Source organism: Humulus lupulus, chromosome 3 (genome assembly GCF_963169125.1).
Source record: "Humulus lupulus chromosome 3, drHumLupu1.1, whole genome shotgun sequence".
NCBI lineage: Eukaryota > Viridiplantae > Streptophyta > Magnoliopsida > Rosales > Cannabaceae > Humulus > Humulus lupulus.
This window is the reverse complement of record NC_084795.1, coordinates 46,111,365-46,133,673: the sequence shown is the minus strand read 5'-3', so window position 1 is coordinate 46,133,673 and position 22,309 is coordinate 46,111,365. Positions and strand designations below refer to the sequence as shown.

At 38.2% G+C, this 22,309-nt stretch overlaps 1 protein-coding gene across 1 annotated transcript; it reads left to right on the top strand.

The window, feature by feature from the left end:
* The first annotated feature begins 12,979 nt into the window (after positions 1 to 12,979).
* On the top strand, positions 12,980 to 17,443 carry LOC133822626 (homeobox-leucine zipper protein HDG11-like). Its single transcript, XM_062255023.1, has 10 exons — positions 12,980 to 13,718; positions 13,869 to 13,986; positions 14,084 to 14,272; positions 14,371 to 14,853; positions 14,941 to 15,045; positions 15,163 to 15,372; positions 15,474 to 15,654; positions 15,765 to 16,033; positions 16,122 to 16,211; positions 16,336 to 17,443. The coding sequence occupies exons 1-10, from the start codon at positions 13,582 to 13,584 to the stop codon at positions 16,720 to 16,722; spliced, it is 2,169 nt and encodes a 722-aa protein (XP_062111007.1). The 5' UTR covers positions 12,980 to 13,581; the 3' UTR covers positions 16,723 to 17,443.
* Positions 17,444 to 22,309: the final 4,866 nt, after the last annotated feature.

The following is a 22,309-nucleotide window of genomic DNA, read 5'->3' as shown; positions in this document are numbered from 1 at the left end:
ATAGTTGGCTCGGGCAGTATGATACCATGTATAGCCTGAACGAGGTATGGAACGGAATAGCCGTCCAATACGGGACCAATGATTATAGGGACCTTTCGAGGTTGACATCCACATATAGGGAAGGTACTCCCCCCGCCTCTTCTGAAGATGGGGGAATTTCATGGTCTCCGAGCTCAAGCTCGGGGGAGAGTTCCAGTTAGGTCTTTCTCTACTTGGTTTTTTTTTTTTTATATCTTCCAAGTTTGTTAGCACTATGCTTAACCTCGATTGGAACTGTGCAGGTGCTATGGATTCCGACCTCGACAATATCCTCGAGAGTGGCGGTGCCAAGAGGAGCAAGCGCCCCAGGGGGTCGCGAAAGGTTGACCGGCCTGCCAAGGTCCTTAAGAGGACCGAAAAGACACCTCTTCCCCCGACTCCGCCTGCCACGAGCTCCACTGTGGTGCCGACTTCACAGGTCGGTGCCTCCATTATGGCCAAGCCTCAACCTCCTGTATTGGTTCACCCGACACTCGGTCCACCTCCCAAAAATCCTTCTGCTTCTCTAACTCACAAGCTGTCAGTTTCTACTCACGTTAAGGAGTATGTAATTGACAATGCTGCTGGATCCCATGGGGCCATGTTGGGCTCGGACGTCTTGTCCCGAGTGGGCCAGAGCTTTAGCAGTTTCGACTCTCCCCAATGACAATTTTTGAACAACGCCCGAGACTGCACCGCCCTCTACGAGAAGAGTATCGAGCTTGCTGCCACGGTAACTTTTCTCTTCTTTTTTTAGCTATATTTATAAACGGTCCGAGTGTTAATGATGATTTTTTTTTTTGTGTCAGACTCTTGCTGTTTCTGCCCAGCTCAACTATAAGTTGAACAACGAGATCCATTCGAGCAAGTCCTATGCTCAGGAGGCGAAGGATCTTCAACTCAAAGTGAGTGATGACCTAAAGGCAGCAAATGCAAAGCTTGAGGTAGGAGCCGAGGAGCTTAAGGTTAAGGCATCCGAGCTTGAGAAGCTGAATGCTAGGCTCGCAGAGCTTGAGAAGGAGAACACTCGGCTCCAAGAGGCTAATAAAAATCTCGAAGAAGACCAGGCCGCCACTTTTGATATAATTGAAGGTGAAAAGGCTCGCCTCCTTGCCGAGTACAAAGAGAAGAAGGACCAGGCAGTCGATCTGGCAATGTACAGAATATGGGCCAATAACGATGACCTCGATACCAGCTTCCTAGGTCCTCTTGAGGCAAAGCTCCTAGATAAGTGGAATGCTCGGCTTGAGGCGGAGGAGGTTGCTCGGGAGGCCGCTACTGAGGCGGCTCAGGAGGATAGTCATGCTATTCGTCCTGAGGAGCCTGGTGCTGCTGGTGCTGAGAAGGCCAAGGAGACTGCTCCTTCTTGAATCTCATCTCGGGGCTGCGTCCCTTTATTTTTATAATTGTTTTATTTTATGCCCGTAGGGCTGATACAATTTATTTTTCTCTTCTCTTAATACTCATGCTTTTCATTTCTTGGTTTGAAATATTTTGCACAATTTATATTAACACAATCGTGTATGTTTATTTATTCGTACAAACATAGTTTGGATTTAGGCTCGAGGCTCAATGCATTCATGCATCGTTTTCTTGAATTATCCGCTTCCGATCTCGTTATTCATCAAGGTCGGATATTACTTTAACCATGAACCCGAAAGTACTTGTATGGTGTGTAATGCAAACGGTTTAGTTATATCTTATTGTTTAGTTACTTTTTCTCGTTCTCGGTTATTTCTCCGAGGTTATGAGTTCGAAACTATTTTTTTATAAGATACTCCAGCCTCGATCTCGACTTATCTCGAAGAAGGTTTAGGTTCCAACTTATCGTCGATTAGTTCTAGTCGGTTTGCTCCAAACCTTTTAAGGTTGTGATTGGTTTGTAATCCATACACTTATATGTTTTTGATAATTTGGTTTTACCCAAACTTCCTTAGCTCGCGCATTTGGTTACATCCAAACACTTGTACGTTTTTGATAATCGGTTATATCCAAATTATCTTAACTCGCGCATTTGGTTATATCCAAACACTTGCATGTATTTCGTATATGTTACTTTATTTTTCAAGCTGGTGGTATTTATCTATATAGCAATGATGCCCCCTTAATATCCTATGAATGTGATCATAGGTTATTAGATTAAGAGAGATTGCAAAAATAAACCATATTAGATGAAATAACTCTTTATTTAATAAAATCCAAAAGTAGGCAAAATAGTACAAATAAACAAGCATGGTTACAGGCAACATCCTTCCTACACTATTGATAGTAAGGTCTTAGGTGTTTGCCATTCCATGCTCGCGGTACCAGGCTCCCATCCAATCTCGCTAGCTTGTAGACATTGGGTCGGATGACTGACTCTATCTGGTAGGGTCCTTCCCAATTTGGCCCGAGCACGCCAGCTGTTGGATCTCGCGTTGCCAAAAATACACGCCTTAGCACCAGATCTCCCACACCGAACTTTCGATCTCGAACCCTCTTGTTGAAGTACCTGGTAGCTCGTTGCTGGTAGGCAGCGTTCCTCAGCTAAGATTCATTTCTTCTTTCTTCGATCAAGTCTAAGGTTTCTTCGAGCTGAGTGTGGTTTGAGCTTTGGTCATAAGTGTGAGTTCGAATTGTAGGTATCTCGACCTCGATAGGCAACATAGCTTCACAGCCGTATGCCAGAGAGAACGGAGTATGTCCCGTTGATGTTCGAGCTGTAGTCCTATATCCCCATAGGACTTGGGGCAATTCTTCGGCCCATCGTCCCTTTGCTTCCTCCAACTTTTTCTTTAGCAAACTCTTGAGAGTTTTGTTTACAGCTTCGACCTGGCCATTTGCCTGAGGATGAGCTACTGACGAAAAACTCTTTATTATTCCATTCTTCTCGCAAAAGTTGGTGAACAAGTCGCTATCGAACTGGGTTCCGTTGTCGGATACAATTTTCCTCGGCATCCCATATCGGCATATGATGTTCTTTACCACGAAGTCAAGGACCTTTTTGGAAGTTATTGTTGCCAACGGTTCAGCCTCTGTCCACTTTGTGAAGTAATCTATGGCGACTACAGCATACTTCACACCGCCCTTGCCAGTTGGGAGAGAGCCTATGAGGTCGATTCCCTATACCGCAAATGGCCATGGGGAAGTCATCATGGTCAGCTCGGATGGTGGAGCTCGAGGAATCGTGGCGAACCTCTGACATTTATCGCATTTCTTTACGTACTCGAAAGAATCCGATTTAATGGTAGGCCAGAAATAACCTTGGCGTATGATTTTCTTGGACAGGCTATGCCCCCCAGTATGGTCTCCATAGAACCCTTCATGAATTTCTTCAATGATCTTCTTGGCTTCAGGTGGAGTCACGCACCGAAGTAATGGCATGGAATATCCCCTTCTATACAGCTTTCCGTCCAAAATGGGAAGTTGATACATTAACTTTCGAGCCTGGTTTCGATCTTTTGGAAGGATTCCGATTTTGAGATATTCGACTATCGGGGTCATCCAGGTAGGCTCGGACTTAATCATACACACGTCTTCCACCTTCGGCTCGTTAATGCTAGGTGCCGAGAGGTGTTCTATTGGCACAACGTTTAACTCATCATTCTCGGCGGAAGTAGCGAGTCGAGCTAAGGCATCTGCATTTGAGTTTTTCTCTCGGGGAACCTGTTCGATCGCATAAAACTCAAAATGTTCCAATGCGGATTTTGCCTTCTCTAAGTAAGCCGCCATTTTTGTGCCACGAGCCTAGTATTCTCCCCAGATTTGGTTAACCACAAGCTGGGAGTCGCTGTAGCAATGTATTGCTTTAGTTTTGAGCTCTTTGGCTATACGAAGTCCCGCCAGTAAAGCCTCGTATTCGACCTCGTTATTCAATGCATTGAAGTTGAATCTTAAGGCAGAATGAAATCTGCTCCCTGCGGGAGTAATCAAAATGACCCCTGCCCCCGATCCATTTTCATTAGATGACCCATCGACGTAAAGTTTCCACAGCTCGTGGGCCGGGGTTATAACTTCATTGTTGGTCATGCCAATATATTCCACTATAAAGTCTGCCAATGCCTGTGCCCTAATGGTCATCCTCGGGTGGTATGTGATCTCGAATTGTCCGAGTTCAACTGCCCATTTAAGAAGTCGACCTGAAGCCTCCGGTTTAGACAAGACTTGCCTAAGTGGTTGATCAGTCAATACATGGATGGGGTGCGCCTGAAAGTAGGGTCGAAGTTTACGAGATGAATGAATTAAGCTGAAAGCTAGCTTCTCCATCAAGGGGTATCTCGACTCTACCCCCAGTAATCTTTTGCTGATGTAATATACGGGTCTCTGTACCTTTTCTTCTTCTCGCACGAGCACTGCACTTATTGCATGTTCGGTAGTGGAAAGATATAAGTACAGTACTTCTCTCGTAATAGGTTTTGATAAGATGGGGGGTTCTGCGAGGTGCTTTTTAAGCTCCTGGAAGGCCAGCTCGCACTCTTCCATCTAGGGGTGTGCAAAAAATATCCGATCCAATAAAAACCGACCGATCCAAAAAAAACCGATCGCCAAAAATTGGATGTCCAATTACTATTGGATCGGATCGGATGTAATTTTTAAAAATCCAAATTGGATCGGTCGGTTGTTGGATGACCATCCGACATCCAATAAAAACCGACCGAACCGATCCAATTTCCATCCAATTACATCCAATACCTCACTGTAGCTTACTATAGGCTTGCACACATGGGATGATTAAAAAAACCCTAAACTAAACATTACAATTAAATATTTTTATTATTTTGATGAGTAATTAGTGTTTTTATAATTGAAATAATTTTTTTAAAAAAAAAAAATCAGCCTACATAAAAGGTTTTAAAAGATCGGATGGATCCGATCCGATCCAACGGATAACCAATGGATGCATCCAATGGATGAAACCGAACCGATCCAATCATCCATTGGATCAGATCGGATCGGTTGGTTCAAGATGATTGGATCGGATCGGTTCCAAAAATCCAACATCCAATTGGATGATTGGATCGGATTGGATGGGCTTAAAAACATTGGATGTCATCCAATGAACACCCCTACTTCCATCCATTCAAATTTCTTGCCTCCCCTCAAAAGGTTGAAAAACAGAAGACAACGGTCTGTAGATTTCGGAATAAACCTACTTAGCGCCGCCATCTTGCCGGTCAAACTTTGGACATCTTTGTGTCTTCGAGATGAGGGCATGTCGATCAGGGCCTGGATCTTGTCTGGGTTGGCTTCTATTCTGCGAGCGTTTATAATAAAGCCCAGGAATTTTCCTGATGATACCCCAAAGGAGCACTTCTGAGGATTTAGTTTCATGTTATACTTCCGGAGCACGCCAAAGCATTCTTTGAGGTCGTCAACATGGTTATCGTTAAGTTGAGACTTGACCAGCATGTCATCAACATAAACCTCCATGTTGTTCCCTATTTGCTCTGAAAACATCATATTCACGAGCCGCTGGTATGTGGCCCCAGCATTTTTGAGCCCGAATGGCATGACATTATAATAGTATAGTCCCTTGTCTGTTATGAAGCTCGTATGTTCTTGGTCGGGGGCATACATGGGAATCTGGTTATATCCAGAATAGGCATCCATGAACGACATCAGTCCATGCCCCGCCGTGGCATCCACGAGCTGATCAATCCTCGGTAAGGGAAAACAATCCTTTGGGCAAGCTTTGTTGAGGTCCGAATAGTCAATACAGGTTCGCCACGTCCCATTAGGTTTTGGGACCAACACCGGATTGGCTACCCAGTCAGGGTAAAAAGCATCCCTAATGAATCAGTTTGCTTTTAACCTATCGACCTCCTCCTTCAGTGCCATTTTCCTGTCATCATCCAGTTGTCTTCGCTTTTGTTGCTTCGGAGGGAAGCTTTTATCAATATTTAGCGCGTGGCTCGCTATGTTTGGACTTATTCCTACCATTTCCGAATGTGACCATGCGAAGACATCCTGGTTTCTCTTCAAAAAGAAAATTAGTTGCTATTTGATCTCTTCCTGGAGGTGTTTCCCAACCTTTACCTTTTTCGAGGGATTAGACTCTTCGAGCTGGATCTCTTCGAGCTCTTCTAACGGTTTGAGATCAACTTTCTCCTCAACCCTCGGATCGATTTCTTCATCAATCTCCAAGACCGTCCCATCTTTATTCTGAACAATGACGAGTGCCTGTGCGCTCGTCTGTTTCTTTCCTCTTAAGGAAATGCTGTAGCATTCCCTTCCAGCCAATTGATCTCCCTTCAATGTCCCATGCCACTAGGGGTTGGGAACTTTACGGCTAGATGCCTTACAGACGAGACTGCCCCCAGCCCAACCAGGGCGGGTCTTCCGAGCAGCACGTTGTAAGCCGAAGGTAGGTCTACTACTACGAACTCCATCATCTTGGTTGTTGAGACTGGGTAGTCTCCCAAGGTTACGGGGAGTTCGATGGATCCCATGCAAGCTATCCCTTCTCCTGAAAAGCCGTACAGTGTTGTTGCACATGCTTTCAGGTCGCGAAGAATGAGTCCCATTTTCTCCAAGGTGGCTTTACAAAGAATGTTAACCAAGCTCCCATTGTCAATGAGAACCCGGTGAACTCTCTTATTTGCGAGCTGGAGAGTGATGACCAGTGGGTCATGGTGAGGAAACTGAACATGGGACGCGTCGTCCTCAGTGAAGGTTATTGGCTGGGTTTCAATCTTTTGATTTTTTGGAGTTCTAGGTTCAGGTTCATAAGGAGACCCGTCCCTAGTTTTTAGCTCGTTCACATATCTTTTTTGGGCATTTCTGTCCATGCCCGCGGGATGAGGCCCTCCCGAGATGGTTATCACGTCTTCTCCATCAATTGGAGGGGGCCTATCCTCTTCCCTAGCTCGGGAATTGTTGTTTTGTGTGGGCTGTGGCGTGGCTGCCCTCTAGCTCATAGACGCCTGATTAGTATTCTGGTTTTTGACATATTGTCTGAAATAACCTCTCGAGATCAATCCTTCGATCTCATCTTTCAGCTGTCGACATTCATCAGTAGTATGCCCAGTGTCTTTGTGAAATCGACAATATTTGCTGGAATCCCTCTTGGACTTCTGATTTCTCATTGGGTCTGGCGCCTGAAGGGGACCTGGTTTTCATTAGTCAGGTATATGTTCCCCCGAGACTCGTTGAGCTCGGTGTACACTCTGTACACGGAGAAATATCTCTCCCCCTTCTTTTTCTTTCCTCCCTCGGCCTCGGGGTTACTCCCTTCGTTCTTTTTCCTCTTGGAAGGGTTTTCCGCAGCAGGCTTTGAAGCTTATGGGTTTGTCGAAGTTGAGGCAGAGTTTACGTTTATCGTTGTAGTTACGGGCTGGGAAGTCACATTAAGTGTCGACCTCGCTTCCTCTACATTGACAAACCTCTGTGCTCGTTTGTTAAACTCGGTTAGGGACCTCACCGGTTTTCTCTGCATGTCGTCCCAGAGAGCACTTCCTGGCATTACTCAAGCTTGGACAGCCATTAGATGACCGCTGTCATCCACATTTCGAGCTTGGGAAACTTCCAAGTTAAACCTTGTAAGGTAACTTTTCAATGTCTCCCCTGGCTGCTGCCGAACGTTAGTCAGAGTTGATGCCTCAGGTCTAACCCCCATCATTTCTCTGAACTGCTTCTTGAAGTCTTTAGACAGCTGATCCCAAGAAGTTATTGAGTGTCTTCTATATTTTTCGAACCAGCTTTTGGTTGGTCCTGTCAGCGATGCTGGAAATAACATGCATCTGAGCTCGTAACCCACGTTACTTGCTCTCATTATGGTATGGAATGTACTCAAATGGCTGTACGGGTCGAACTTTCATTTAAACGTTGGGACGTGAGGGATCTGAAATCCTTGGGGAAACGGAGTGTTGGAAATATGGGGAGCAAACAGTTCAAGCTCCTCGTCAGAATCTTCATATCGACCCTGACCTTGCTCATTTTTCAAGAGCCTGAAGGCCTTTTCTAATTGATCAATTCTTTCCTGGACCGGGTCCGCGATGGGTATTGCCTGAAATTGGTTGTCGTCGATCACAATTCCAGGTTCGCGTCTCCGTAGGGGGTCTTTACGCCTATTTAAGCGATCCCTCAGGTCCGGGTTTATCGGGTTAACATTACCCCGATTCTGATTCAAGTGTTCCTGCAGGTTGGAGCGATTCCTGCGGCTCCCAGTATTCTTTCGACCTCGATCATGCATGCTGACTGATCTGGTATCTCCAGAGTCGTCACTAGTAAGACTTGTCGCATGATTATTTTGAGATGGGTCTCTTTCATGCCGCCTCGTTTCTGCAGTGCGAAACCGGGACATTTGACTTTTTTCAGATAGGGCGCCTCTCCGCTCCCGGAAAGCTTCCCTGTTCCCTTGTCTCCTCCCCGCATGTCTTTCCTCACCATCTCGAACTGGTTGAGCATTCCCGCGAGGAGGTGAGGGATATCTTACAGGTGATAGAGGGAATTGTATGGGCGACGGTGGCTGCCACCCATTTCGTGGCCTGGACGGTCCGGAGTTTGCCCGAGATGGGTTGGTTGCGTTCTGTGTGTTTCCAGGGACTTGAGTCCGAGCCTTTGCAGGGGCTCGGTTGTTCTCAGTTCCTGCTGGTACCTTCGCAGGTGGATTAACCGGGGCCCTAGCTCGGGTACTTCTCTGGGGTCTCAAGGGAGCGGATGGCTCTGCTGGTGCCGGAGGTTGTTCCGGCCTTCTTGTGGCAGCATTTTTTCGTGGACGCCCGTGAGGCCTGCGGGGAGGAACATGCACGTCCCTCGGAGGAGGGGCTTGGTTTTCACGTGGAGGCGGGGGCTAAGCCGCTTGCGCCTCTGCGGCTATCCTAACCAACTCCTCATTCCGTTTGTTGGCTTCTGCCAACTGCTGTTTCAGCTGCCGGTTTTCAAGTTCCACAATTGGAATGTACCGCTCAGGATTGTAATACATATCCTGATCCCTTGGAGGTGCGGGTGGTCCCCGAGAATCGGAGGATTCGCTTCTCTCTTCAGCATCTGGGTTTACCATTGGCTGTTTCCCAGGGTGTCTCAAATAGTTTTCTTCAGGAATGTTTTGATCGTTAGTGGCCATAACTTGTTCAGGGACTGAATGCTTAAGGCTCTCAATGAAAGCACCAAACTGTTGACGCCGTTTTTCGTCAACAGTGAATATAGAGCACGTAAACAATAATTAGTTATGGCCAGAAAAATATAATAATACCAACAGGATTTTTTACGTGGTTCAGCAGTTAACTCTGCCTAGTCCACGAGTCTTTGTTATTAGGACTTAAGATGATTTCTGGAAATTCTTTAAGAATGAATTCTCCAGAGTTTCCCTCAAGATCACAAAATTTCGGTCCTTTACAAAGGTACATGACTTCTCTATTTATAGAGGAAGTCTCAGGATACCATCCCACACGTTTCTGGGAGGTTATTCTTTATGTAAATAAATTTAATGGCTTTAAAAGCCTGTAACTCCTATATACAAGGAAACGTCTCCTGAAGACCAGGGGACGTATAACTGAATAATAAATATCCCTTTATTATAGGGAATTTACAACAATAAATGTTGACTGTGTCTCTCCAAAATGACTCACTAAGATATTCAAAGTTATCAATCTACATCGTCAGTGCCGTGCCAACCCAGGTCTCTTAATGACTTTCGAGTTGTAGTATATTCTTCGAGATCATGTGGCTTCGAGCTCATACTTATGTCCGGCTCGAAACTCCTGATCTGAGGTCATCCAAGAATAGACGTACTTCGATGTCTGTCGTTCGAGCTTGTGAGGATTTCGAGGCTACCATCTTCGAGGTTGCCCCTGCTTTGTAGGTTCGATGCAAGGATTCTAGACATTACGAGTCCATACCTGACGAATCCAGCTTTCGAGATCACAATTCTTAAGGCTCGAAATCTGGGCGTAACAAATCAATATTATTAAATTGATATTTATTATTATTTAAAAAAATACTTCCTTTTTTAAAGATTGATATAGAGAAAAATAAATTTCCTAAAGTTAAAATTATATTTTATTCTAATCTTTACAAATCTATATATCTCATAAAAGATGCATACACATATAAAATTTTGATCAAGGATATTTAGTAACTTATAATTTATTCTTATTCTAATTTAAAATAAATACATTAATAAAAATATTGTTGATTTTGGTTCCAATTCTAACATGTCAGGTAAACAGTTTATTCAAAGTCAATCCGATTATCAACTAATTATTCAATTATTCGACTGTAAATCATTCGAATGAAGTGCATGCACATAAAATTGAGCTTTAACTATTATCTCACTAGTAAAATCCTTGTTTCATTTGGTGTTAAATTGTAGAGTATATGTGCTACTTTAAAGTATATTTAATAACTTTATAAGATCAGTAATATATCATAATTATTTGAGACACACATGTATTAGTATATGGTGATGCACAAATATTATTTTAAATCATTATGCATTATATATTTGATAATTCTTATTAAACATTACAACAACTATAAATGTGACAACTAATACAATAATCAATTTCTTAATGGATGTTAGAAATTGTAAATATCTTTTAGTATTTTCTTGTATCCATATTACAATATATATACCTAAATACACATTTTATTTGAAATTTTAAATATGAGATAATGAAATATTATTGTGATTTACATTGATAGTTCAGTATTTGATTTTATTGTAAAAAAAAAAAAGAAAAAAGATTAGACTCTTCATATTCTAGATCGTGTCACTTGCTACCAACCTCAATACGTATTGATTTTTATGATTATTAATTTTGATCAGTTAAGAATTTTATTTATTTATAGAGGGAGGTAATAATTTATATTGATCTTACCAAGCTATATTTACAAACCATTCTATAAATTAAAAAATATTTTTATTTATAATTATATTCCATATATTTTTTAAATATTAGATTTTGATTTGTACATTATTTCACAAAAAATAAAAATAAAATAAAATAGGGTACCTCATTTACTAAAGTTTGAGAAATAAATTTTTTTAAATGATAAATTTGAAATAAAAAAATCATAATATAACAATCATAAATATTTAATATAATCTCAAATATAAATTTATGAAAATGTAATAAACAAATTCAACAAACTTACTGCTTTTATATTATATGATATTTTTTAATGAATATTTTTATTTTTGTGTTATAATTATAGATACAACTTTGGATGATTTTTTTTTGTGGGAATAATTTTAGAAGAATAGAAACACTCTTTTTTTTTTTTGTGAGTGAAAGAAACACTCAATTTGATAGAGAACTTTTTTCGAATTTTAATTTAATTAGATAGGGGAGTACACTTGAAATTTTATAGAAAAAAAAAATTAAAGATCTAAAAATTAGAGGATAAACATATGTAATAAAAAACTATCTTAAAAATAAAGTGTCTTTAAAATATTGACGGGGTAAATATAACTCTCGTAATGTAACCTTTTTTTTTCTCTCTCCTAAATTACTTCTAATTATTTATTACCAAATATATTTTGATCAAGTGACATGAATATCCTTATTAAATATTACAAAATAAAAATCAATCTCTTAGTCTCAAGCATATGATATATCACTTACATATTAATCAGTTTATCAATTTTAAGAAATAATTTTTGAAATATTTTCATTTTAAAAAGTATAAATTTAATACTAAAATTTATTAATGATTCTGATTTTAATAAGATTTTTTTCGTCAATTTTAAATAATTTATATTTATTCTTATTTCTAACTAAAAAATAAATTAAAAAAATTTAATTAATTTTTTTATTCTTAAACTATTAAACAACAAATATATAGAGGTGCAAATTTTTTTATTAATAAATAATTTAGTATTAATATTTTTTAAAAGGTATGTAAAAAAGAAATTTAAAAATAATTATGTAAGATTTATATAGAAAAAAATGTATATAGAAATTAGAAACATACCTAATTTTAATATGATTTTCTCTTTATTTTCCCTTATAGATGGGAATATCATATCTGAGATATGCCAATTATGTTAAAATCTAAATGCTGTCCAAAATTCAGATATATTCAAAACGTTTTAATTCTATATTTATTGCACAAGATCGAAACCAAACTAAATTAATGTTTTAAACGATCATGGAATATTTGCTTAGACAACTAATTTACATATGGGCCAAAAACATTGTTTAAAGTAATTTTCATTTTAATCTTCACCAAAAAAGAAGTAAAATTTTGTTTAAAATTACCAAATTAAACAAAAGGCAAAAGTGCAAAACAGTACAAGAATGTTATGAAGAGGGTGACCGCACACGATTGCTACACTCTCGAAAAAGGTTCAATACAATACAATTTCATTTGACTTTTTAGAGCATAGTTTAAAGTGCCTGAAAACATCTCCTAACCAAGAATAGGAACATAACAAAGAAAACCCAAAAAAATAAAATAAGGGCAATGAATGAAGGAGAAAAGTCAACAAAAAGGAGAAAAGGACAGATTTGTCATTTTACAACATTGGCCGGGAAATGACGCAAGCATAAACCGGCGACGGCCGAGGTCTACTGCGTAACGTGTAAATGTCATAAAAGCAAAATTGGTGGTTGCACACCTGGCCATGGCTGTACCATTACCATTCCATTCTAATTTTCTCTATATATCTAGAGAGAGAAAGCAGTAAAAGGAAAACACATTAAGAGAGAGAGAGAGCCTCCCCTCGAATTGGGTGAATCCCAATTTAATTCTTAACTTCTCTCTTTCTCTCTCACTAAAAGCTTTAAAACCCATCATCAGTTACGACTTACAACAATTACACAGAGCAAATAAAAATCAAAATAAAAATACCCTTTTTTATTTTTGTCTAATAAAAAAAATAGTGATGAGTCATATCTATATATATAATATAGTATAGTACTGACGTACATATATAAACAGTGAAAGTTTGCAACTTTGTTATACTATATAGTCTTTCTATTCCACAAGTACACACAGTCTAATCCTCTGCTCTAGTTGGGGTAGGGGAAGAGATTATAGATTTATAGAACCTGCGCTACCTTTTTCTTTCCTTGTTATCCTCCCCAGCTCTCTTACTATATATATATATATAAAAGTTTTATTAGGCATCCCAAGATTTCATCTTCTGTGCCTTAACTCCCTCCAACCAAAATCATGCCGGTATCTCTGATTTTCAGCCGTTTCTGATACGATGAGATGAAAAAAAGAGCAATCTTTTGAAAAATAAATAAATAAAATGTGTTGTGAGTGAGAGTGCTCTTAGTCAGCTATATATATAAAATAATAATAATAATAATATTATCCAACGTTTTTTTCTTCTTAAACCCCGGAAACCCAGAATCTAATATTTCGATATATAAAGCCCATAATTTACATATATATATATTTTATGTATGTGTATAAAACATTTCCCTTTGCCGTTCCCAAAACCCAAAAGTGCAATCTTGTCTCTTGTTTGTTTCTTGTCTTGGTCTTTCGTTTTTGTGTGTGTAATGGTTTTGGGTGTAAATGAAAGAAGTTGATTCATTGTCGTCGTCAGTAATAATAGTTGCGGTATTATTATTATTATTCGTATAAGTCCTACTGTTTGGTTACTGAGAAAAAAAGGGCAGCGAGAGAATGGAATACGCGAGTGGAGGCGGCGGCGGCTCTGGTGGAGGAGGCGGAGGCGGTGGAGACAACGATGCTTCCAACGCTCAAAGGAGGAAAAAGCGATACCATCGTCACACTGCTCATCAGATTCAAAAGCTTGAATCGTAACCATCCTTTTCATCTCCTCAAATTTTCTCTGTCGTTTCTCTATATTGTTTAAAGAATCTATTTTGATTTTTCTTTCATGGGTTTCTTAGTTTTTTTTTTTCTCTCGAATTTTTATTGGTTTTCTTTTTGTTTGTTTGGGAACGAAGGATGTTCAAGGAGTGTCCTCACCCAGATGAAAAGCAGAGGCTGCAGTTGAGCAGAGAATTGGGTTTGGCTCCACGACAGATCAAATTTTGGTTTCAAAACAGGAGAACCCAGATGAAGGTAATAAACACTGTTTGGTTCCCACTAAACATTCTCTCTCGTCGTTTTTCGTTATATGTATATATTATGGTCTAAAATCTCTAAAACGACACTTCAGGCCCAACATGAGAGAGCTGACAACTGTGCTCTCCGAGCAGAGAATGACAAGATCCGATGTGAGAACATTGCCATCAGAGAGGCCCTGAAGAATGTGATCTGCCCATCTTGTGGGGGTCCCCCAATCAACGAGGATTCATATTTTGATGATCAAAAACTTCGAATGGAAAATGCCCAATTGAAAGAAGAGGTTTCTCTCTTTCTCTCTCTCATTTTTTTTCCATTCAAAATAATCTTTTATCTACTTTTAGTCCTTGAATTTATCAACACTTGGATTTTCATCTCCAGCTTGACAGAGTTTCCAGCATTGCTGCTAAGTACATAGGAAGACCAATCTCTCAACTCCCTCCAGTTCAGCCTATTCACATCTCTTCCTTGGATTTATCTATGGCGAGTTTTGCTCCTCAGGGGATGGGGATGGGAGTTGGTGGCCCTTCTCTCGACCTCGATCTCCTCCCCGGAAACTCTTCGACCATGCCCGTTATGCCCTATCAGCCACCTGGGATATCAGACATGGACAAGTCTCTCATGTCTGATATTGCAACAAACGCAATGGAGGAGCTTCTTAGGCTTCTGCAGACCAACGAGCCTTTGTGGATGAAGTCAGCCTCCGGAGACGGCCGAGACGTCCTTAATCTCGATAGCTACGACAGAATTTTCCCCAGAGCCAATAGTCACATGAAAAATCCTAATCTAAGAATTGAAGCCTCAAGAGACGCTGGCGTTGTTATAATGAACGGTTTGGCATTAGTTGACATGTTCATGGACCCGGTATAGATTTTAAAATTCATTATTTTTCATTGACTGACCTCCAATTTTGTCTCATAATCTCGATTTCTAACTTGTTTGAGGTTCCAGATCAAATGGGTTGACCTATTTCCAACCATTGTTTCAATGGCGAGAACACTTGAAGTCATATCATCTGGCATGTTAGGCAACAGCCATAGTGGCACATTGCAGCTGGTAATTGAGTCTGAACTTTTTCAATAATGTTACACCATTTTCTTTCGTTCTTTCTACTTGTTCTTCTTCTTCTTCTTCGTTTTTGGTATGAAGAATCTAAATTGTACATTACTGCAGATGTACGGAGAGTTGCAGGTTCTGTCCCCATTGGTTCCCACAAGAGAGTTTTACTTCCTCCGTTACTGTCAGCAGATTGAGCAAGGCCTTTGGGCAATCGTTGACGTGTCGTATGACTTTCCTCGAGACAACCAGTTTGCTAATCAATGTCGTTCTCATCGTCTTCCTTCTGGATGTTTGATTCAGGACATGCCCAATGGATATTCCAAGGTCCAATTTTAAGTTTCAAATTGACTAATCCAAATACTTAAACTCACTAGTCCTTTCTAGTGATATAAAAATTTAAAGAAAGATAACTTGTTTTTGTCCAGGTTACTTGGGTTGAACATATTGAAATAGAAGACAAAACACCAACTCATAGGCTCTATAGAGACCTAGTTCATAGTGGCTTGGCTTTTGGAGCTGAAAGGTGGCTTGCAACTCTTCAAAGAATGTGTGAGAGATTTGCTTGCTTAATGGTATCAGGCAGTTCGACTCGTGATCTTGGAGGAGGTAAATTAATAAAGCTCAAAATTCGAAATTCAACTTCAACGACATCAGTTTCTTTGTCGTTTGATTTGTTCCTCAAGTTATATTTTTTTGTTCTATCTATTATGGTGCAGTGATTCCTTCTCCCGATGGCAAAAAAAGTATGATGAAACTAGCTCAAAGGATGGTGAACCACTTCTGTGCTAGCATTAGTACCTCCAATGGCCACCGGTGGACGACACTTTCCGGTCTTAACGAAGTCGGAGTCCGCGTCACCGTCCATAAGAGCACCGATCCCGGCCAACCCAATGGGGTTGTTCTCAGCGCAGCCACCACCATTTGGCTCCCAGTCTCTCCACAAGATGTTTTCAATTTTTTCAAGGATGAAAGAACTCGCTCCCAGGTACTGTTACATTGGTTCAAGCTTAATTGTTTCATAATAAAAATAATCTCATGCAACTGTTACATTGCTTTTATTATTATTTTCGCAGTGGGACGTTCTCTCAAATGGCAATGCAGTTCAAGAAGTAGCCCACATTGCAAACGGATCCCACCATGGGAACTGCATTTCTGTTCTTCGAGTAAGTCGACTTAAATCCCTTCAACAGCATAGAATGATTGATTTTTTTTTTCTTTGGCTTTGCTCGTAATTTACAAGTTGACTAAGAAAATGACGTGCGTTTTGTGTTTGATCATTATATATAGGCTTTCAACACCAGCCAGAACAACATGCTGATACTCCAAGAGAGCTGCATAGACTCATCAGGCTCAATGGTGGTCTACTGCCCAGTTGATCTTCCGGCCATCAACATTGCCATGAGCGGCGAGGACCCGTCATACATACCGCTCCTTCCGTCCGGCTTCACTATCTCGCCTGACGGACGGGGGAGTCAAGGAGGAGGAGACGGTGCATCGACGAGCGCGGCGGCCTCCGGCCAATCAGGCGGGTCGCTCATAACAGTGGCGTTCCAGATACTAGTGAGCAGCTTGCCTTCTGCAAAGCTGAATTTGGAATCGGTGAATACTGTTAATAACCTCATCGGCAACACTGTCCAGCAAATCAAGGCTTCCTTGAACTGTCCTAATTCCTAAATGGATCATGCTCGTCACCACAGAAAGATCATTCATCAATCTACTATACGGATCTCTCTCTCACTCTGAGTTACACCAACTGTTCTTTTTATCATCCTTAAATTTTGGTGTTCAGAAAAGGGTTCAGAGAACAACTCTCTTTTTCTCTTTCATTTTCTTTTCTTGGTTTTCCTTGGTGGGTATTGAATGAGAGAGGGGAGAAAATATTGAAGTTAGTTGGGTTCTTGAATGCACTCTCATCAAGAGCTCAAGCTGTTTATTTACTACTGTGCTGCCGCTGGCTACTACTGCTGCTGCTCTTGCTGTTTTTGCTGCCAAGCTTCATTACAATTTACACCAACTACAAACATTTCCTTTTATATTTTTTTTATTTTTATTTTGGGGGGTTATTTTATTTTTTTATAAAATCTTAGTTTGGATTTTTACAATGGGAAAAATAGTCTTTAAAAAAAGAGGGAGTCAAGAACGCACCATATTTTTGTAATGTTGTTATGGGTTTTGTTGAGTTACTTTTTTGTTTTGTTTTGATTGGTTCAATTTGCCATTAGAAGAAGAAAAAGACATGTCAAGTGGGACTGCAGACACAGCAAAAGAACATTGTATGTATGGTTCGGGCATTGACTTCCTGTTTAATGGACTTAAATTTCAATGTCTTTCTTATATTTTAAATTTTTTATTCATAAAAGTTAAAAAAATGTGCTCTCTTTCCTTTTCACTCAAATTTAAGTATTGGGTTTTTGTTTTTGTGTGTGAACTTAGAAAGAGGTTGGTCAGAACTTGAAGTTAAAAGACCTGTGAGTGTGTTAGTATGTAGGGGCCAGAAGTTGACAGTTGGGATGATTTGTTTAAGTTTTTGACATTAAAAAAAGTTTAAATAACAATGGAAATTGTGGGCTCCATGCTTCTTATTCACTCTCTTTTAAGTATATAGATAGTAAATGTTCAAAACTCAAACATTAAATCGATCTCTATATTGGCTTGATACTTTTCTGAGGCAAATTAAAAGCATTGCCTTTTCTTTCTTTCAAATTTTATTAGACTGAGAATGGTATTAGATGATTTAGTTCCATTAAGTTAGGCTTTTCTTGGTAAAGGTTGATGCTCTACCTACCATCTCCTCATTTTACTTAAATGATTTGCTGAGATTGTTTCTTGCCTTATTTGACTAGTTTATTATTGTAACTTATGTGCTATACAGTGAATTTTTAGCAAGTTTACTAATGATTTTTTTATTTTATTTAATGTATATATATGGTTTATTTTTATAGTTGGTCCCTCTATATATGCTGTAGTATGAGTTTAAATTGATAGCTAAATTAGGAATAACATCAAAATTACAAATTCAATGTAATAATTTTTATTTTTCTCTTTTCGGAAACATTCGAAACCCTAATATGATGAGTTGTAATTGTAGCTTTTAGAAATAAAATAAAAGAATATAACAGGTCACTCCTATTCCTATAGCAGTGAAAAACATAATAACAATATTTAAATGAGAAGGCCATTTAACCTAAAATAATATTATTTAGGGTAATCTACAAAAATGCCCTCAAAGTTAAATTTTTTTTGAAAAATACGGTACATTACAAAAATACAGAATTTTTGGATAAAAACACGGAATGGCAAAATTGTAAATACGGAGTGGCAAAATCATAAATAAAAGCTTTAAAATATAATTTTTTGTAATCAACGTTTACAAACTAGTAAATATCTGTTACAAACTTGTAAATATCTGTTACATGTTTGTAAATAATATTTACAAAATTAGTTATAGAATTGTAGATTTTTTTTTAGATAAAACTTTCAAACAAATTCGTAACTAAATTTTTTATTTTTGTAACAATAGTTTACAAATATAGTTTTACAACTAAGAAAGATATTTTTGTAGCTAACATTTACGAAAATATTTTATAGTTAAGAAATCATAAACAAAATATACATAAAAATATTATACTTTTCCATATTCTTACAATATTGTACCAACAAATTACAGGAACATTTATATTTATGCTATACAATTTAAAATATTCGTTATTTATAAAACACTTTATTGAATATATATATAGTGGTGAAATACAATATTTTTTAAAACAAATTTTACAATTTTGTAGCAACAATTTACAAAACTAATTTCACAACCAAAAAAGTTTATTTTTGTAACTAACATTTACATATATATTTATAAATTTATTTAACATGATTGTTACAGAGATTTATAAAATTAAGTTGTGAATTTAGTACATGTTTGTAACAAAAATTTATAAAACTAAGTTAGTTACTAAAATATACTATTTTATTTTGTAACTAATATATACAAAAATGTTAGATGACATAAAACAAGTAACAAATATTAGAAAAAATATATAACTACTAATATAGAAATAGATTATATTTATTAAATATGATAATTTATGCAAACATAAATATTTGTTTAATATTAATAGTATATTCATTTTAAATATATAAAAAAAAAAATTGAAGTGAAAATGATTGAATATTATTATATCACATCAATATAATTAAATTACATCAATTAATGATGTTTCTTTTTATGAATAAAAGCTCATCAATTAATGAATTGTACTCTTGTTTTTTCTTTTTACTAATCTCAGAGTATTATTTGAAGGCATCGTATAATTGTAATTATTTGTATTCACCATATATTTCAAATTTTTTATAAATATGCAGTGTTTTACAATTAATCCTATTATTTAATCCGAATAGGTTATGCTTTTTTTTTAAAAAAAAAATTATATATACAAGACAATATTATGATAAAATATATAAAGGTTGTGTACGTAATTAGTTTTGATTATATTTTTTTTTTGCCAAATTGATCATATCTGATGGGTGATATGCAGAAATGCATATATAGATATAGTTAACACTAGTTCTTAACTTGACTTAAAATCAAAAGCAACTTTCTCGCCATAGACCAGGCCAGGCCAGGGTTCCTTTTCTTGACAATCAACGTACGCTAGTAAGAAAAAAAAAGCATACGATACGATATATCGATGGAGTAAATGAAAACAATAATATGTGTGTGTGTACACCAAGCTAAGTAGGCCACTTGATCTCAGTCTAAATGAGTACTACACTCTCAGACTCAGGACCTGTGAACTAAACTGAACAGTTACTAGCTAGCACTTGTATTTTAGCAATTATTACCATTGTCCTACTTTCAATTTTATTGTGACAAATTTGTATTTTTTTTTTAACCACTGATATAGTTAACAAAATACCCTTTTAAAATCTTAATTTACATCTAAGAAATAATGATATTTTTCTTGTTCATTTAAAATTAATAACTTAAAGAACAAATTAACTCAATAAGAATTTGATATACCCATTTTTTGGGCATTTATGACATTTCAAAAAATAACAATTATGAAGGGACGATGAACAGAATCTATAACCTTCCTCTTGTTTTCACGAAGTACAAACCAAACTACCAAGGGCTAATATAAGGTATTGGGCCGTGTAGCCGCATTCTTCAATCTTTGTTTGCGCAAGGCAAAAACAGGAGGATCATGTTCGTTCAACACACAACATCTGCGAGCTATAAAAGAATTAGCAAAGGAGTATAGAGTTGTCATTTATCAAAATATAACTGTATTTGTGTTGTGATGTATTATTTTCGGGCCAAGCCCAATAACTTAGACCCATGATCTAATTGTAACCCTAAACTTCTCACTATAAATAAAATGAGATGTGATAGAAATAGGGGGGGGGGGGGGGGGAGGCAATTCATAATGCCGAAACTCCATTATTGTAGAAACAAGTCCTTATGTAATGTAAAAGAGAATGAGTAGTAGAGAACAACCGGCGATGTAAGTTCGCCGGAAACTATGGTTATTTAAGCTTAAATATTAATAAAAGTGACTAAGTAGACGTAGGTCGGCCGAACCACTATAAAATATGGTGTTATTATTTTATTATATCTTTATTCTTGAATCCATGCTCTTATGTTCTCAAGTTGACGAAAAACGGTGTCAATAGTTTGGTGCTTTCATTGAAAGAGAAGATTCAAGATAAAGAGGTTCAATCAAAAGAAGTCTACGAATAAAGACTTTGATGAAATCATCTCTAGAAGACTCCCAACTTCGCCAAGGGCCAGATTTGTCCACCTGTTCCTTTTTATCTAGGCCATCTACGGAGCAATTGCAAGTTGTAAGAAAACACCATACTCGTCAAGACAAATCACATATCTATGTGAAAAATAATTTCACTTAATTATGTCCAAATTGGGGCATAAGGCTAGAATTAAAAAATCCAGCGATTCCGAATTACAAGGTGAAGCAATCACGGCGGTTCAAGGAAAGATCCACTTATGACGGTGGCTTGTTCAAGCTATTAACAATGATAAAACCATTGCTTGGAACCCTATTTGCATTTATGCATTTATGGAATCGATGGATATCACAACGAAGCTTGTAAACCTAGGAAAGATCTCTTGTTCGTTCACTTGTATACAACACATGAGAACAGAAAGTGCAACCTGATCACCTATATAAACTATAAATCCTCGAAAAAACAATTGTGCACTCGTGCATACACTCCAAAGGCGAACAAGGATTAGGCAATCCCAACTATTCGAAAAAAAGGAAACCTGTTCGCCCATAATGGCCTATACTAGGCAAACAAGAAGTTAGGAGGGCTTGGAAACCTTGCAAAGCTAGTGTATGGAATTTTGTTTGCTTCTATGTATTTATTAGGGGCAAGAGTAACTAAAGAAGGACTGGAATAACATGCCAAAAGCATGTAAAGAACCTGTTCGTTTCAATGTTTCCACACGGAAAGAGAACATGTTCCCCCATTGTAGCTTATAGTAGGCGAATATGAATATAAAAATATGCTTAAAATTCTTCAAAGCTTTTAAGAGAGCTCTATTCTCGCACTTAAGAGAGCACTGTTCTCGCTCCTAAGAGAGCTCTGCTCTCGCGCCTAAGAGAATTATGTTCTTGTGCCTAAGAGAGCCCTATTCCCCCGCCTAAGAGAGCTCTGTTCTCGTGCCTAAGAGAATCCTATTCTCTCGCCTAAGAGAGCCCTGTTCTCACGCCTATGAGAATCCTGTTCTCAGGCCTAGGAGAATCCTGTTCTCACGCCTATGTACAATAATCATGTTCACCTTATATTACATGCAATTCCGAGATGACGTATACGAGCTATCAAGGACATCAACTCGTAAGCTTCATAACACCCGAGATCAAATTCGCGCTCTCATGGAAACCATTAGGAGTGAATGGAGCTTAAAAAATAAAGGGATCTTATGGAAATAACAACTCAAAATCAGTAGTTAAAATTTCAAGGTCGGAGACATTCGAGCCATAGATAGAATCTATCTTCGAGCTGACCTATATGTACCCTTTGAGCCAACTCATATTAGTCGTCCGAGATGATCACCCCTCTACACAAGTTATCTGGGCAAGATTCAGTACTCATACCTGAGCTGGTCATCACTCCACAAAAGTCATTCGAGCCATAAACGGAGTCCATCTCTGAACTAAACCATAGTTTACAATTGATTTGGGGACAAAGTTCATCTTCGAGACAGTAATCACCCGAGCTAAAACTACAACATAAATTT

Excerpts from the sequence above, each read along its gene's own strand:
- LOC133822626 (XM_062255023.1), top strand. The coding sequence starts at position 13,582 with ATGGAATACGCGAGTGGAGGCGGCGGCGGCTCTGGTGGAGGAGGCGGA. Across the intron at positions 13,719-13,868 it reads CAGATTCAAAAGCTTGAATC|GATGTTCAAGGAGTGTCCTC; the intron begins GTAACCATCCTT and ends TTGGGAACGAAG. Across the intron at positions 15,655-15,764 it reads GACTCGTGATCTTGGAGGAG|TGATTCCTTCTCCCGATGGC; the intron begins GTAAATTAATAA and ends ATTATGGTGCAG.